The 17696-nt window shown below is 44.7% G+C and overlaps 1 protein-coding gene across 2 annotated transcripts in view; it reads left to right on the forward strand.

Annotated features, from left to right (window-relative positions):
- The window catches only part of abcb6a (ATP binding cassette subfamily B member 6 (LAN blood group) a), a 164680-nt gene that overhangs the window by 39451 nt on the left and 107533 nt on the right, over nt 1-17696 (forward strand). For both annotated transcript variants that reach the window (XM_078403249.1, XM_078403248.1), the window contains exons 6-8: nt 2903-3095; nt 3889-4010; nt 11862-11971. In XM_078403249.1, the coding sequence (XP_078259375.1) occupies nt 2903-3095; nt 3889-4010; nt 11862-11971 (425 nt within the window). The remainder of the gene's footprint in view (nt 1-2902; nt 3096-3888; nt 4011-11861; nt 11972-17696) is intronic.

The raw sequence follows: 17696 nt of genomic DNA on the forward strand, positions 1-17696 counted from the left end.
AGAAAGAGAGAGAGAGAGAGAGAATGCCGGGGCTACCTGAAGTGAAAGAAATCAATATTTATACCACTGGGCTGTAAGCTCCCCAAGTGAAATATGAGATGCTGTTCCTCCAATTTGCATTTAGCCTCACTCTGACAATGCAGGAGACAGAGGACAGAAAGGTCTGTGTAGAAATGGGAAGGAGAATTAAAGTGTCCAGCAACCGGGAGATCAGGTTGGTTCACGCGGACTGAGCGAAGTTGCTCCGTGAAACGATCGCGAAGTCTGCATTTGGTCTTGCCGATGTATAAGAGTCCACATCTTGAACAACGGCTACAGTAGATTAGGTTGGAGGATGTGCAAGTGAACCACTGCCTTACCTGAAAGGACTGTTGGGGTCCCTGGACAGAGTCGAGGGAGGAGATATAGCGACAAGTGTTGCATCTTCAGTGGTTGCAGGGAAGGTACCTGGGGAAGGAGTGGTTTGGGTTGGAAGGGATGAGTTAACCAGTGAGTTGCGGAGGGAATAGTCTCGGCGGAAGGGTGGGGATGGGAAAATGTGGCTAATGGTGGGATCCCGTTGGAGGTGGCGGAGATTTTAGAGGATTATGTGTTATATGCGAGGGCTGATGGAGTGGAAGGTAAGGACTAGGGGGACTCTGTCTCTGTTGCAACTAGGGGACACGAGTGAGAGCCTCATCTATGATGGGAGAGCGGAACCCCCATTCCCTAAAGAACGAGGACATCTCGGATGTTCTAGTATGGAGCACCTCATCTTGGGCACAGATGTAGACTGAGGAATTGGGAGTAGGGGATAGAGTCTTTCCAGGAAGCAGGGTGGGAAGAAGTATGGTCGAGATAGTTGTGGGAGGTCCTGCTTTCTCCCAATATCCCTTGATTCCGTTAGCCCTAAGAGCTCTATCTAACTCTCTCTCTCTTGCAAACATCCAGTGAATCGGCCTTCTGGGGCAGAAAATTCCGCAGATTCACAACTCTCTGGGTGAAAAGGTTTTCCTCATCTCAGTCCTAAATGGACTACCCTTTATTCTTAAACTGTGACCTCTGGTTCTGAACTCCCCGACATCGGGAACATTTTTTCTGCATCTAGCCTGCTCAATCTCTTAGGAATTTTACATGTTTCTATAAGATCCCCTCTCATCCTTCTAAATTGCAGTGAATACAAGCCCAGTCGATCCAGTACAGAATCCTCTCATGTACCCAGCTTCCACGGACAATGCGGGTTGCTGTTTATTTGAATGTACTGCTTGCATGACAATTAATATTTTTTTTACCCATACATCATATGCTAGTATTCTTTGTGTAAACCTGCAAATAAATTGGTGTATATAGACTAACTATATATATTGTGATGTCTTGAGAGGTCGGGAGCTTTTCTCTTGAAGGTTGGGAGGTGTGGGTGCCGGAAATGACGACAGAAAAGTTCTTGTTTTCAAATTTAAATTCCATATATTTAGTCTTTTCCAAAAACAGGTAAACGTAATTGTTTGCAGACAGGTACACAAAACCAAAACAGGTAGTTAAATCAAAACTCTAGCTTGCTGCCTTCTTACAAAGATATAACTCAAACACTGCTTCTCTCCCTCTCTGCTCCAGTCATTGTCTCTCTCTTTAAATACACTGCTTCCCTTCCCTTTTAGCTCTCTCACTGAGGCAATCAGCTCATCTGGTTCAGCTGGGCAGCAATCAGTGTCAGCAGCAATCAGTGTCAGCAGCAATCAGTGTCAGCAGCAATCAGTGTCAGCAGCAATCAGTGTCAGCAGCAATCAGTGTCAGCAGGGCAGGCAGCCCTGCTGACTATGGGTTTTGTAGTCTTTTGCTGGCAGCCATGATGGTTTGTAGTCCTTGTTGCACCCACCGGGAGGAAATGTATCTCCCCTCTATGACTCTACCTCTCATGATATCACAATATATATGAATGCTGTTCCAGGTGTCAACTTCTTTACATCGGTGAGACCAAGCGCAGGCTCGGCGATCGTTTCGCTGAACACCTCCGATCAGTCCGTCTTAATCTACCTGATCTCCCGGTGCCTCAGCACTTCAACTCCCCCTCCCATTCCCAATCTGACCTTTCTGTCCTGGGCCTCCTCTGTTGTCAGAGTGAGGCCCAGCGCAAATTGGAGGAACAGCACCTCATATTTCACTTGGGTAGTTTACACCCCAGCGGTATGAACATTGACTTCTCTAACTTCAGATAGTCCCTGCTTTCCCTCTCTATCCCCTCCCCCTTCCCAATTCTCCCACTAGTCTTCCTGTCTCCGACTACATTCTATCTTTGTCCCGCCCCCTCTCCTGACATCAGTCTGAAGAAGGGTCTCGACCCGAAACGTCACCCATCCCTTCTCTCCTGAGATGCTGCCTGACCCGCTGAGTTACTCCTGCATTTTGTGTCTGCCTTTGGTATATATAGTCACCTCCTTACCCTCTTAAATTACAATGTTTTACTCTACAATTCTACATTTTAAGGCCAAACAGTACAATGTAAAATACCAGCAAAAGTAAATCAGGTGAATGACTGTAATTACCATCACAGGAAGTGCCAAATCCTCACAGAGCAAAGAGCTAATAATCAGCCTAAAACTGCACAGCCCTGCCTATAAATTAAAAATATCTTTCACACTTTGTGTAAAATTTGAAATGAAGTTCACTGTTAACATACTTCAGAAGATTTTTATGTAGCAAGGGACTGCGGATGTTGGTTTAACCCGAAGATAGACACAAAAAGCTGGAGTAACTCAGCGGGTCAGGCAGCATCTCAGGAGAGAAGGAATGGGTGACGTTTTGGAGACCCTTCTTCAGACTCAAAAGATTTTTGTTGGTTGCATTAGAATTCTTGGTACATAAATACCGGATAAATTTGGAATGTATTGTAGTTTATGCATAACTTCTATTTGTTTCTGTTCAGGGGCATCTGGATTTGTAAACAACATACGGTCCTTTATGTGGATTAAAGTCCAACAATTCACCAGCCGACAGGTTCAGATCAGTCTTTTTGCTCACCTTCATTCCCTTTCTCTTCGCTGGCACCTTGGCAGGAAGACTGGTGAAGTCCTTTGCAGTGTGGACCGTGGCACCAACAGTATTAACACCTTGCTGAGGTACTGAAGATAATGCAAGTGTATTCTTCAGCAATTTGTATGGTTCTGCCAGGATTTATATGTCTAGCATTATTCGCATAGATTTGGCTGGTAAATAGAGTCATACAACATGGAAACAGACCTTTCGGCCCAACTTGCCCACAGCAGCCAACATGTTCCAGCTACACTAGTCCCACCTTCCTGTGTTTGGCACATATTCCTCCAAACCTGTCCTATCCATGTACCTGTCCAATTGTTTCTTAAATGTTTTGATAGTCCCTGACTCAATTACCTCCTCTAGCAGCTCGTTCTATACACCCACCATACTTTGTGTGAAAAAGTTACCCCTCAGATTCCTATTAAATCTATTCCCCTTCACCTTAAACCTATGTCCTCTGGTCCTCGATTCCCCTACTCTGGGCAAGATACTGTGCTATCTATTCCTGACACTGTGCCTGATCTATTCCTCTCATTATTTAATATACCTCTATAAGATCACCCCTCATCATCCTGCGCTCCAAAGAGTAGAGTCCCAGCTTACTCAACCTCTCCCAATAGCTCAGACACTCGAGTCCTGGCAAATGTCAGCAGTTATGCACAAAATGCCACAGGTTTCTAAGTTTCAAGATTGTTGCTGGTCAGAAGCCAGTGTTTATTAATACAGGAACTTAATCCAAACGTTATTCAGGCAATGAACACCTTTGTTTTTCTCTTCACAAACGCTTTCTAATTTACTGACTATTTCCAGCAGTTTGTGCTTTTGATTTAATGGTTGTAATTTTGCTTGATTTAATAAATAAACTTTATTTTCCAGCTACATTATTTTCAACATCGTCCCAACGATTGCTGATATTGTCATCGCCATCATTTACTTCAGTACATATTTCAATGCCTGGTTTGGACTCATTGTCTTTATATGCATGGTGCTCTACTTGAGTAAGTATCCTATCCTATACATTTTTCCTTTATACCTTCTTGAGTGTTGACTGCTATCAATGGTTTAAAAAGTCTCTGTAAGATAGATAAATGTATAACATTATGAGAGGCGTTTATGGTGTTAATCTAAACCTGGATAAAATCTAATCCTCGTGGTAGGAGTGTCAAAAACAAGAGGGCATGGTTTTAAAGTGAGAGGAAGGAGGTTTAAAGTGGATCTTAGGGACAATATTTTACACTGATAATGTTTGAGATCTGGAACATGCTGCCGGAGGAAGTGCACTGCAAATAAGTTTTAAACCAAAAACACACGTTTTCCTACCTTGAGTTATCAGATGTAATTACTGTGTTTAAGAGACATTTAGACATACAATGAAATAGGCAAGATATAAAAGGACATGCTCCTAATGCAGGCAACTGGGGTTTGTATGGATGGGCAAAAAGGTTGACATGGTGGTGGTGGACTAATGAGTTTCTGTGCTGGACATCTCAATTACTCTGAGAGACGTCAGGCTATTTAAAGCATGGGCTGACAGTAACTAATGGTTAGCTGTGATAGACTAAAATAATGGACTAAATCAATGGGACAGGCAGCATCTCTGGATAGAAGGAATGGGTGTCATTTCACCCTTCATACTGAAGAAGTGTCTCTACCCGAAACGTCACCCATTCCTTCTCTCCAGAGATGCTGTCTGTCCCGCAGAGTTACTCCAGCATTTTGTGTCTATCTTCGGTTTAAATCAGCATCTGCAATTATTACTTACACAAATATGGTAAGCTACTTTTTTCTCAGGCAAGGTTTTTTGCAGCAACTTAAAAAGCTGCATGATTTTAGAATGTCCTCTGCCTGAGCACATCAGGGTTTAATGTAACCTATCCATAGGGATAGAAGCACCCTAAAAAATACCGAGATCCTAATGGGGCACAGCCTAAAACGCTGCAGTGATTAGCAGGCAACCAACAAATTGAAACCATGGGCACACCAGCTATAGTAAATAGAAATAATGCATTAGCTGGGAGGCTCTGCCCTTCTACACATGGAATTGAACAATGGATTTAATGAAAATACGGCTTCTTTAGTTTGGTTTAGTTTAGAGTTACAGCGCGGAAACAGGCCCTTCGGCCCACCGGGTCCGCGCCGACCAGTGGTCCACGCATATTAACACAATCCTACACACACCAGAGACAATTTTTACATTTACCAAGCCAATTAACCTACAAACCTGTACGTCTTTGGAGTGTGGGAGGAAACTGAAGATCTCGGAGAAAACCCATGCAGGTCACATGGAGAACGTACAAACTCCGTACAATAGACAATATTGTAGATCTGTAGGCAGAAGTAGGCTATTTGGCCCTTCGTCGGGATCGAACGGGGTCTCCAGTGCTGCATTCGCTGTAAAGCAGCACTCTACTGCTGCGCCCCCATGCCGCCCTTCTTGTTCCTTACGTTGAACTTGCATTTCCACCCTGGAAATCTGGGCTTTGACTGATGCACAGTAGAAAGCAAACCACTGTGATGCATCACAAACTTGGGTTTAGAACAGGTTTGCCCAGGATCGCAAGAAATTGTAGTGTTGTGGATGTAGTCTAGTCCATCACACAGACCAGACTCCCCACCATCAACTCCATCTATGCGTCACGCTGCCTTGGGAAAGCAGCCAACATAATCAAGGAGTTTTTTCGGACTGATCATTGTCTCTTCTCACCTTTCCCATTGGGCAGAAAATACAAAAGCTTTAAAGCACGGGCCACCAGATTCAGGAACATGTTCCCCTCATCTGTCTTCAGCCGACTGAATAGTCCAGCCAGAAATTCGAGGGTAGACTGGATCTTCCAACCAGCTGCATTTCAGAGCTGGACTTTTTCTCTCAAACTTTTACACTACAATGCTGCAAAACTATTCTACACTGTGGTATTTTTCTCTTTGCATTACCTTTTATACTTGTGATAGACAAAAAGCTGAAGTAATGGGTGACGTCTCAGATCGAGACCCGAAACGTCACCAATTCCTTCTCTCCAGAGATGCTGCCTGTCCCGCTGAGTTACTCCAGCTTTTTGTGTCTATCTTTGGTTAAACCAGCATCTGCAGTTCCTTCCTACACTTTTATACTTGATTGTACTCATGCAGAGAATTCTTTGATTTAATAGGATAGCACACAAACAAATGCTTTTTACTGTACCTCAGTTCACGTGACAATTATAAACCAACACCAATATAATGGGGTATTGTTGAGGGAGCTTTGCTTCACTTGTTCATTTTTCAAGATCTTAGTGCTGCTGGTAAGGCCAGCACAGTTTGGGAACAGCTCCACCCAAGACCGCAAGAAATTGCAGAGAATTGTGGATCCAGTCCAGACCTTCACACAAACCAACCTTCCTTCCATCGCCTCCATCTACACCTCACGCTGCCTCGGCAAGGCCAGCAGCATAATCATGGACGAGTCGCACCCCGGTCACTCCCTCTTCTCCCCTCTCCCATCAGGCAAGAGGCACAGAAGTGTGAAAACGCACACCTCCAGATTCAGGGACAGTTTCTTCCCAGCTGTTATTAGGCGACTGAACCGTCCTACGAACAACTACAGAGCGGTCCTGACCTATCATCTACCTCATTGGAGACCCTCGGACTATCTTTGTTCAGACTTTACTGGCTTTATCTTGCACTAAACATTATTCCCTTATCACCTATCTATACTCTATGAATGGCTCGATTGTAATCATGTGTTGTCTTCGCTGACTGGTTAGCAGGCAACCTCGGTACACGTGATAATAAACTAAACTAAACTGAACTAAGCATTTGTTGCCCTTCTCAAATTGCTCTTGGGAAGGTGATAGAGAGCCGTTGATTTTCACCACCACAGTCTTTCTTAGTTTAGTTTATTATAGTCACATGGACCGAGTTACATTGAAAACCATTTTTGTTGTATGCTATCCAGTCAACAAAAAGACTATACACGATTACAATCAAGCCATCCGCAGTGTACAGATACAGGATAAAGGGTATAAGGTTTAGTGCAAGATAAAGTCTGATTAAAGATAGTCCAAGGGTCTTCAATGAGGTAGATGGGAGGCCAGGCTGCTCTCTAGTTGGTGGTAGGATGGTTCAGTTGCCTGATAACAGCTGAGAAGAAACTGTCCCTGAATCTGCAGATGCATGTTTCAAACCTCTGTTCCTCGTGCGTGATGGGAGAGGGATGTAGAGGGAGTGACCGGGAGAGGGATCCGTGGTTTAGACTCAATGCCAATGTTAGAACAGTGATATATTTCCAGGTCAGGATGGTGTGTGAGGCTTGGATGGGAAGATTTTTATTTTTTATTTTAGAGATACAGCGCAGAAACAGGCCCTTCGGCCCACCGGGTCCGCGCCGCTCAGCGATCCCCGCACACTAACACTATCCTATACCCACTAGGGACAATTTTTACATTTGCCCAGCCAATGAATCTACAAACCTGTACGTCTTTGGAGTGTGGGAGGAAACCGAAGATCTCGGAGAAAACCCACGCAGGTCACGGGGAGAACGTACAAACTCCGTACAGACAGCACCTGTAAGGGGTTTCTGCGCCGAGCTTTCGCCCGACCTAAGGTCCCCGTGCCTTGCTCTGATCCCTTGACCAGGCCGCGCACACTGGTTCCCCGTGAGTGGTTCGACCCACTCACCCCCTACGGTTCTAGACACTGGACTTAGATGCAGGAGCGTTTATAGTGCAGAAAATTCAACCAGACCAGATTTGAAGACCAGGATTTAAATGGAAAAGGCTTTTATTGAGCGCTTGGGACTATTGTCCATGAATACTTATACAGTTCTATAAGACATATCTATAAGACACATACCAAATTACATGAATACTTTTGACTATGAATTCTAAAACGCACAGTTCTACAAGACTGTAAGATGGGGAACGTATGACACATCGCAAAATTGACCAACACATATTCCTTTACACACCCACGTTTATTCAAACCACCCTCCCCTCTACACTAAACTATGTCCAGGATATGCAGGATCGGAGTACATGCTCACCATGGGGCTATTACTGGGGTTATTGGCTGTTCGTGCTGCTTCTCCGCTGCTTTCCGTGAGGGTCGTGCTTGTCCCCTGAGTTTCTTCCTTCCGTTTCTTGCGTTCCTTGCAGGTTCTCTTGCAGTATTTCTTCTCGAGTTGCGTGCCGGTTCCTCTCTCTTGCACTTCGCTTCTTCTTGCCTGTCTTTTCTTCCTCCTGCATCCGTTTGACTTCCCTGTCTTTTCTTCCTCCTGCATCCGTTTGACTTGTTGAGTTTAAAACCCAAAAGTCGTGGCCAGTTATACTATTCTGACCCGTCCTATCTCCCGCCAGATCTTGGGATCTCTTTGTTTAAAAGATATGTATGAGTTTTCTCTCTGATCTGCGCTTATGTCCGGGGGTACCGGGGATGGCCAGACGGTGTTAATTGGTATTTCGTTGCGAGGTGATGGGTTTAACTGGTTTCCCATCACCTACAAGGTAATGTTCTATGGGCTATTGTGCCCCCTTAACGAGATTAACTGTGTAGGTCGGCTTGGGGCATTGTGAGTGTGCTGATGTCAGCGCCCCAGTGTCTGGACTTCGACCTGGTTTCGTAGGTTTCTGCATGGCCAATACCCATCCATTGTTCTGGCCGTGGCTTTGCAGAAACCTAGAGACTAGGCTGTAAGGTTTTTGCTTTTTGTGGCTGGTCACGAGGTCCTGCGGCCATTTTAGGACCCACAGATTGTAACATCCCTTGGTAAACTGACCGCAGCCTTTCTCCGCTATCAGCCCCAGTCTCTCGTTTAAAATGTCCAAACTGCAGCTCTTTGGTTTGGTGTTGCTTTCCGAATGAGGGAAAACTTCTCAAATCTTACACACCCGTAGTCAGGATCGAACCTGAGTCTCCGGTGTTGCATTCGCTGTAAGGCAGCAACTCTACCGCTGCGCCACCGTGCCGCCCAAATGCAGGTATTAGCGTTCCCATGTATTCTTGTCCTCTTTGGTGGTGGATGTCACAGGTTTAAAAGGCTGATAGAATAGGGTAGGTGAGTAATTGCAATGCATTTTGTAAATTGAACCACACTGCATCCACGTGTGGAGGAAAGAACGGATGTTTCGGGTAATTTGAAGTACCAATCGGCTTTGGGAGTGTTTGACAGGATAGTTTGGAGGAAGTTTCACTCTACTTTTAATCCATCTGTTGCGGGGATGTTTGATGAGGAAGAATAGTTCCTGGAAGAAGAAGACTGCGCCACTTTAAGTGATTGTAGATAGTAACAGTTCCTGTTCGTTAAGGGCATGTGATGCTGAATTGATTTGTGTTTTGACTGTCTGTCACAATGGAATCTCCGGCCTTTAAAGTGGTCTCATCTTACATCAGTAAGTCACTCTTAAGAGCGGAAAAAATGCTTTCTGATGATAATTAAATCCTGTGTTCTTGGGAGAGTGCCTGCTCAGATGAAGCCTAAAGAGCAAACTCTAGGGCTTTTCCATGTAATCGAACATCACTGCCTTTGTTAGAAAGGCCAGCTGTTTGTCTTTAATGTCTGAGATTCAGGAAACATGAAAGAGAACCATTTCACCTCTTATTGACAAAGGGCTGAAACCGGAGAATGTGACATGTTCCCCACAGTAGGTAATTGAGGGGGTTGTGCCCAGCCACACTTTCCTGTGTTTGTAATGTCTTATATCAAAGAGCTGATTGTCAGGAGAGTCATTGCAAGAGAAGTAAGCTGACACTTCACTGCATTGTTTATAGTAGCGAATGAGAAGTGAATGAGAGCGTGACTTGGCTTCTGTAAGCTGTAGAAACGTGGAAATTGTTAGAGTAGAAAGACAGATCCAGTTAGTTCTCCTACCTATCTAATCATAGGACAAAAGAGTAATTGTTGACTAAATGCTCAATCTGTTCAAAAGAAATGGCACATAAGAAACTGCAGATGCTGGAATCGTGCGTAGAACACGGAAGGCTGGAGTCATTCAGCTGGCCTGAGTGGCTATCCATGTCCTCCAGAGATGGTGTCTGACCTGCTGAGTTATTCCAACACTTTGTGTTCTGTAAAAGAAATGACAGATGATCTCAATGAAACCTACAATTTTTTTAAGGGTACTTGAGAGTTTATGTTGAGAATATTTTCCCACTGAGGGAAAATTTGAATGCAGGAACATTGTCTTAATTTGAAAAAACTAAGTGAAGAACAAACATGTCTAGCCATTTCACTTTTTTTCTACAAAAAACAAAGTCCTGGAGGACCTCAGCAAGTCAGACAGCAGCTATGGATGGATGTACAGAAAACATTTTGGGTCAGGACCTTCTGAACAACAGTTTGAAATTCTATGTAAAAGACACATTGCAAGTGAGTGTCGTTGTTAGAATCACGAGTAATTAAACAATCAGTCTGAAGAAGGGTTTGAAACTCAAACACGTGTACATTCCCCTCCTTCAAATGTTGACCGATCCACAGAGTTCCTCAAGCAGTTTTATTTTTATTGGAATAGGTATGTTTTTTTTTATTGTCATGTGTACCAATATTCTTGGGTAGACACAAAATGCTGGAGTAACTCAGCGAAACAGACAGCATCTCTGAAGCGAAGAATGGGTGACGTTTCAGGTTGAGACCCTTCTTCAGTGCAGTAATATTTGTTTAGCTCTCACAGTCTGCCTGCAGATATCTTAGGAATGGTCTCGACCCCGAAACCTCACCCAATCCTTCTCTCCAGAGATGCCGCCTGTCCCGTTGAGTTACTCCAGCTTTTTGTGTCTATCTTCAGTTTAAACCCGTATCTGCAGTTTCTTCTTACACATTTAAAACACACTTGGGTAGTTAGATAGTTAGATGGAACGGGAAATGCTTAGAAGGATACGGGCCAAACACGGGCAAATAGGGCATCTTGGTCGGCATTGATGAATCTGTTTCCTTGTTGTACGACTTCATGACTATTTATTCGCTTACACAGATCGTGGTTTTAAATACCGTATCTCTGTCAAATCTGCTGCAAATCTAACCTCCTCTGCTTCTCCAGCCATTCCAATAACTGAAGACCTTCTTGATATTATGGTAAACACCGATCAGCCAAAACATTATGATCACTGACAGGCGAAGTGAATAACATTGATGATCTTTTTACAATTGCACCTCTCAAGGGGTGGGATATATTAAGCTGCAAGTGAACAGTCAGTCCTTGAAGTTGATGTGTTGGATGCAGGAGAAATGGGCAGGACTAAAGACCTGAGCGACTTTGACAAGGGCCAAATTGTTATGGCCAGACGACTGGGTCAGAGCATCTCTGAAATGGCAAGGCTTGTGGGGTGCTCCCGGTCAGCAGTGGTGAGTACCGACCGACAGTGGTCCGAGGAGGGACAAACCGGCGACAGGGTGTTGGGCGCCCAAGGCTCATCGATGCGCGAGGGCAACGAAGGCTATCCCGTCTGGTCCGAACCGACAGAAGGTCTACTGTGGCACAAGTCACAGACAATATTAATGGTGGTCACGGGAGGAATGTGGCACAATACACAGTGCATCGCACCCTGCTACGTATGGGGCTGCACTCGGAGGACCAACAGCATAGTAGGCAGGTGGGCATAATGTTTTGGCTCATCAGGTCATAATGTTTTGGCTGATCGGTGTATCTTTAATGCACTCTTTTCAACATCACTAACCTTCCGAAAGAAAGTACCAAAAAATGAACAAAGACACCAGATAAAGAATGTGAGCAATTTGACGAGAGTGCTTTTCCCTGCTGTGAATAGTAGGCAATTGAGATTGCTGCCCCAATTTCCACTCGTGCAATGACTCTGGGCTTGCAGAATGTATTTACGTAAGTTGGATCACTGTTTCATGCTGTTGTTGTACCGTTGGTTCACAGCCACAACAATTCTGATAACTGAATGGAGAACAAAGTACAGGAGAGAAATGAATACCAGGGACAACGAGGCAAAGTCGAAGGCCGTTGACTCTTTGCTCAACTTTGAAACGGTAACATTGATTTTCTGAAGTTGAAGATGTAGAGTTGCTGCCTTACAGAGACCTGGGTTTGATTCTGACTACAGGTGCTGACTGTACGTGGTTTGTACATTCTCCCTATGTCCTGTGTGGGTTTTCTTTGAGTGCTCCGGTTTCCTCCCACACTCCAAGGACGTCAAGGTTTGTAGATTAATTGGCTTTGTATAACTGTAAATTGTGTATGTTGGATAGTATTAGTGTGCGGGGATCACTGGTCAGCATGGACTTGGTAGGCCGAAGGGTCTGTTTCTGCGCTGTTTCTCTAAACTAAACTAAAATTGACAGGCAAATGAAAGATTGTTTTGAAGGGGACAGCAAATGGAGGGATATAATTGTAATTGTTAGCTGGGACAAATAGCTAACAAAGATATAGCAACTTGCTAACAAAGAGATAGCAAGGTGCTCTACGTACTCGACACATAGAATAATGTGATAGATTACTCTACGTGATAGAGTAATCTATCACATCACTCTCCTCTCTTTCTTCATCAATCACATGACATCTCCCCTCTCCCCAGGTGGTGGGTGGGGAGAGGGGAGATGTCATGTGATTGATGAAGAAAGAGAGGAGAGTGATGTGATAGATTATCTTCCCAAAGGTTTGATTTTTCTTTTAACCTTTGTTCAGTCTTGACTAATTCATAGTGATCTGAATGCAGTGGTGAAAGACACAAAATGCTGGAGTAACTCAGTGGGTCAAACAGCATCCCTGAAGAAAGGTCCTGGCCTGAAATGTCACTCATCCATGTTCTCTAGGGATGCTGCCAAACCCACTCTTACTCCAGCATTTTGTATCTTTCCTTGGTAAACTATCATCTGCAGTTCCTTGTTTCTATTGATTGTAGCAGTGCTTCAATTTTACCTCATTCACTAAGGAAATAAAATCGTGTCTGTTTCTACCTCTCCCAGCCTCGATCACCCAAAGTGTTTCACAGCCAATGAAGGACTTGTCTGCAGAAACCACCACAACAAGCATACCAGCATATTTAGTTTAGATATAGAGCGCGGAAACAGGCCCTTCAATCCACGAGTCCGCACCAACCAGCAATTCCCACACATTAACACTATCCTACACACACACTAGGAACAATTTACATTTATACAAAGCCAATTAACCTACAAACCTGTACGTCTTTGGAATGTGGGAGGAAACCGAAGATCTCGGAGAAAACCCATGTAGGTCACGGGAGAATGTACAAACTCCGTACAGACAGCACCCATAGTCGGGATGGAACCCGCGTCTCTGGCTCTGTAAGTGCAGTAAGACAGTAACTCTACCGCTGCACCACCGTGCTGCTCTGAATATACCAGCATAGTAATAATAATCAGTTAAGTTTGTTTTTATGCATGGTAATTGGGGATTAAATATTTCAGTTTTGTTTATTGTCATGTGTACCGAGGTACAGTGAGAAGCTTTTGTTGTGTTCTATCCAGTCAGCAGAAAGACTTCTTCTTCTGTCGTATGTCTTTTAGACCTGCAGCTCCTTGAGGTGAGCCAGGCCAACCTGTCATCGTCCAGGTCAATCAGACCTCGTTCACCATTCGGTGGCCAGTATTTGGGGCAACTGGTGACTATGTGCTCCACTGTCTGTGTTGGGTCCCCACACTTGCAGAAGGCAGAAAGACAATACATGATTACAATCGAGCCATTCACAGTGTTCACAGCACTGCTCCCTGGTTGTGGTAGGATACGATACGATACGATAGAACTCTATTTATCCCAGGAGGGAAATTGATCTACCAACAGTCATAAATCACCAAGATACGTGAAATATGAAATTAAAGTGACGAATGAAAGGATTGGGAATGTGTAACATAGGGGGGGAGGGGGGAAGGGGAGTCAGTCTACCCTAGGATAGAAGGGGGAGGGGTTGTACAGTTTGATAGCCACAGGGAAGAAGGATCTCCTGTAGCGTTCTGTACTGCATCTTGGTGGAACCAGTCTGTTGCTGATGGTACTCCTCAAGTTGACCAGTGTGTCATGGAGGGGGTGAGCTGTATTGTCCAGGATGCTCCACAGACGAGGAGCATTCTAGGCTCCAAGACCACCTCCCATGAATTCAACTCCGCCCCCAGGACGGAACCAGCAATAGACAATAGACAATAGACAATAGGTGCAGGAGTAGGCCATTCAGCCCTTCGAGCCAGCACCGCCATTCAATGCGATCATGGCTGATCACTCTCAATCAGTACCCCGTTCCTGCCTTCTCCCCATACCTCCTCACTCCGCTATCCTTAAGAGCTCTATCCAGCTCTCTCTTGAAAGCATCCAACGAACTGGCCTCCACTGCCTTCTGAGGCAGAGAATTCCACACCTTCACCACTCTCTGACTGAAAAAGTTCTTCCTCATCTCCGTTCTAAATGGCCTACCCCTTATTCTTAAACTGTGGCCCCTTGTTCTGGACTCCCCCAACATTGGGAACATGTTTCCTGCCTCTAATGTGTCCAATCCCCTAATTATCTTATATGTTTCAATAAGATCCCCCCCTCATCCTTCTAAATTCCAGTGTATACAAGCCCAATCGCTCCAGCCTTTCAACATACGACAGTCCCGCCATTCCGGGAATTAACCTAGTGAATCTACGCTGCACGCCCTCCATAGCAAGAATATCCTTCCTCAAATTTGGAGACCAAAACTGCACACAGTACTCCAGGTGCGGTCTCACCAGGGCCCGGTACAACTGTAGAAGGACCTCTTTGCTCCTATACTCAACTCCTCTTGTTACGAAGGCCAACATTCCATTGGCTTTCTTCACTGCCTGCTGTACCTGCATGCTTCCTTTCATTGACTGATGCACTAGGACACCCAGATCTCGTTGAACTCCCCCTCCTCCTAACTTGACACTATTCAGATAATAATCTGCCTTTCTATTCTTACTTCCAAAGTGAATAACCTCACACTTATCTACATTAAACTGCATCTGCCATGTATCCGCCCACTCACACAACCTGTCCAAGTCACCCTGCAGCCTTATTGCATCTTCCTCACAATTCACACTACCCCCCAGCTTAGTATCATCTGCAAATTTGCTAATGGTACTTTTAATCCCTTCGTCTAAGTCATCAGCATTCCTGATGAGTTTGTTAATCTTGTTGGCATCCGCGGCCTTCGCTCTGCTGCCCCATCACATGACAGCGAAGAAGATGGCACTGGCTACCAGCAATTGATGGAACATCTGTAGTATCTTACTGCAGATGTTGAGGGAACGGAACCTTTTCAAAAAGTACAGCCAGCTCTGTCCCTTCTTGTACAGGGCCACAGCATTCCTGGACCAGTCCAGTTTACTGTCCAGGTACACTCCCAGGTATTTGTACTCCTTGGTAAACTACACATCCACACCATTGATGGAGACGGGTGTTCCTCTCCTCCTAAAGTCCACCACTAACTCCTTAGTCTTGTCGGTGTTGAGCTGCAGGTGATTCAGCCCACACCACTAAACAAAGTCATTGACTTTACCTCTGTATTCAACATCCCTCCCCTCACTGATGAAGCCCACAATTGCAGAGTCATCCGAAAATCTCTGCAGGTGGCAGGAGTCTGGGTTATATCTGAAGTCTGAGGTGTAGATGGTGAACAGGAAGGGTGAGAGGACTTTCCCCTGTGGGGCCCCTTGTGTTGCTCACTACCATGTCCGAGACTTGATGACTCAGTTGCCTGATAGTCGCTGGGAAGAAATCTGGAGGTGTGTTTCACACTTCTGCACCTTTTGCAAGATCTTCAGGGAGAATTTCCCTGTTCATCAGATATGGCAGGTTTTATTTATGCCCACTCAACTGGATAACTAATTCCAAGTCATTTCCAAAAGCAGGTACTTCTAGAAGTTACCGGTTCCTTTATTGCATTAGAATGCCAACACTAGCCTCTGGAATAGAAACATAGAAACATAGAAAATAGGCGCAGGAGGAGGCCATTTGGCCCTTCGAGCCAGCACTGCCATTCATTGTGATCATGGCTGATCATCCACAATCAGTAACCCGTTCCTGCCTTCTCCCCATATCCTTTCATTCTACTAGCCCCTAGAGCTCTATCTAACTCTCTTTTAAATTCATCCAGTGAATTGGCCTCCACTGTTTTCTGTGGCAGAGAATTCCACAAATTCACAACTCTCTGGGTGAAAAAGTTTCTTCTCACCTCAGTTTTAAATGGCCTCCCCTTTATTCCAGCTTGTACAGTCTTTTTATATGTCTCTATAAGATCCCCTCTCATCCTTCTAAACTACAGTGAATAAAAGTCCAGTCTTTCCAATCTTTCCTCATATGACTCCCGCCATGCCAGTGATCAATCTCGCTGCACTGCCTCAATAGCAAGGACGTCCTTCATCAACTTAGGAGACCAAAATAGTGCTCAAAGCCTACTGGCTGTAAAATTGCTCTTCACTGGGCAATGGTTAAAAAGTAGGAGCAACATGTTGACACTCATAAGTTCATAAATAAGCAGAATTAGGCCATTTGGCTATCAAGTCTACTCCGCCATTCAATCATGGCTGATCTGCCAATCCCTCTCAACCCCATTTTCCTGTCTTCTCCCCATAACCTTTGACATCATTACCAATCAAGAATCCATCAAACTTCGCTTTAAAAATATCCATTGACTTGGCCTCCACAAGTCTTCTGTGGCAATGAATTCCACTGATTTACCACCCTCCCACTAAAGGAATTCCTCCTCATCTCCATTCTAAAGGTACGTCCTTTAATTCTGAGGCTGTGCTCTCGGGTCCTAGACTCTCCCACTAGTGGAAACATCCTCTCTGCATCCACTCTATCCAGGCCGCTCACTATTTGGTAAGTTTCAGTGAGGTCTTCCCTCATCCTTCTAAACTCCAGCGAGTACAGGCTCAGTGCTGTCAAACGCTCATCATATGTTAACCCACTCATTCCTAAGATTATTCTTGTAAACATCCTCTGGACCCTCTCCAATGCCAGCACATCCCCCCTCAGATATGGGGCCCAAAATTGCTCACAATACTCCAAAGGTGGTCTCACAAAATGCTGGAGTAACTCAGCGGGTCAGGCAGCCTCTCTGGAGAGAAGGAATGGGTGACGTTTCGGGTCGAGACCCTTCTTCAAGGTGGTCTGATCAGCACTCCAGGCAACTTGTGACATGAACTAAGTCCTGCCAGTCCCCATAAAGACGATACCTTAAACTTGTTTCCTCTCATGTTACAGGACTTGATGTTTTGATTAAAAAATTGCAAATGGATACATTAGGATAAAGATTGCTTACAGTTTTCATGGGATTTGGTCAATTGAGGCCATCCTAAATAACTGTCAAGAGTGATTTATTGTCATATGTTCCAGATAGAACAAGTAATTCTCACACATTGCTGCCTTCTGTTGGGAAGAAGTGAGTTAGATTAATACGGACTTGTATTTTACAAGCTGCAGGACGTGATGAGTTGAAGACAGTGCAACGTGTTTTTACCTCAGAAACTCCAACCCTGTGCCTTGCAGCATTCTGGAAAGTCATCAAAGGTTTTGACGTTTGCCACCTCCTCCTCCTCACATTTTCCCAAGAAACCTTTTGCTCTGCTACTGGATACAAGTAGACATCAAAGCATATTTGGGTTTAAATAGTACTGTTCAGGTAAAGCAGGATTATTTGCTCGCATCTGGTGCACTATAGTTTGAAAGTAGCTCTTTCTGCTAATGGATTGCACAGAACAGATGAATCATTTAGCCCAAGTGGCATGTGTTGCA

This window comes from Rhinoraja longicauda, chromosome 8 (genome assembly GCF_053455715.1).
Source record: "Rhinoraja longicauda isolate Sanriku21f chromosome 8, sRhiLon1.1, whole genome shotgun sequence".
Lineage (NCBI taxonomy): Eukaryota > Metazoa > Chordata > Chondrichthyes > Rajiformes > Arhynchobatidae > Rhinoraja > Rhinoraja longicauda.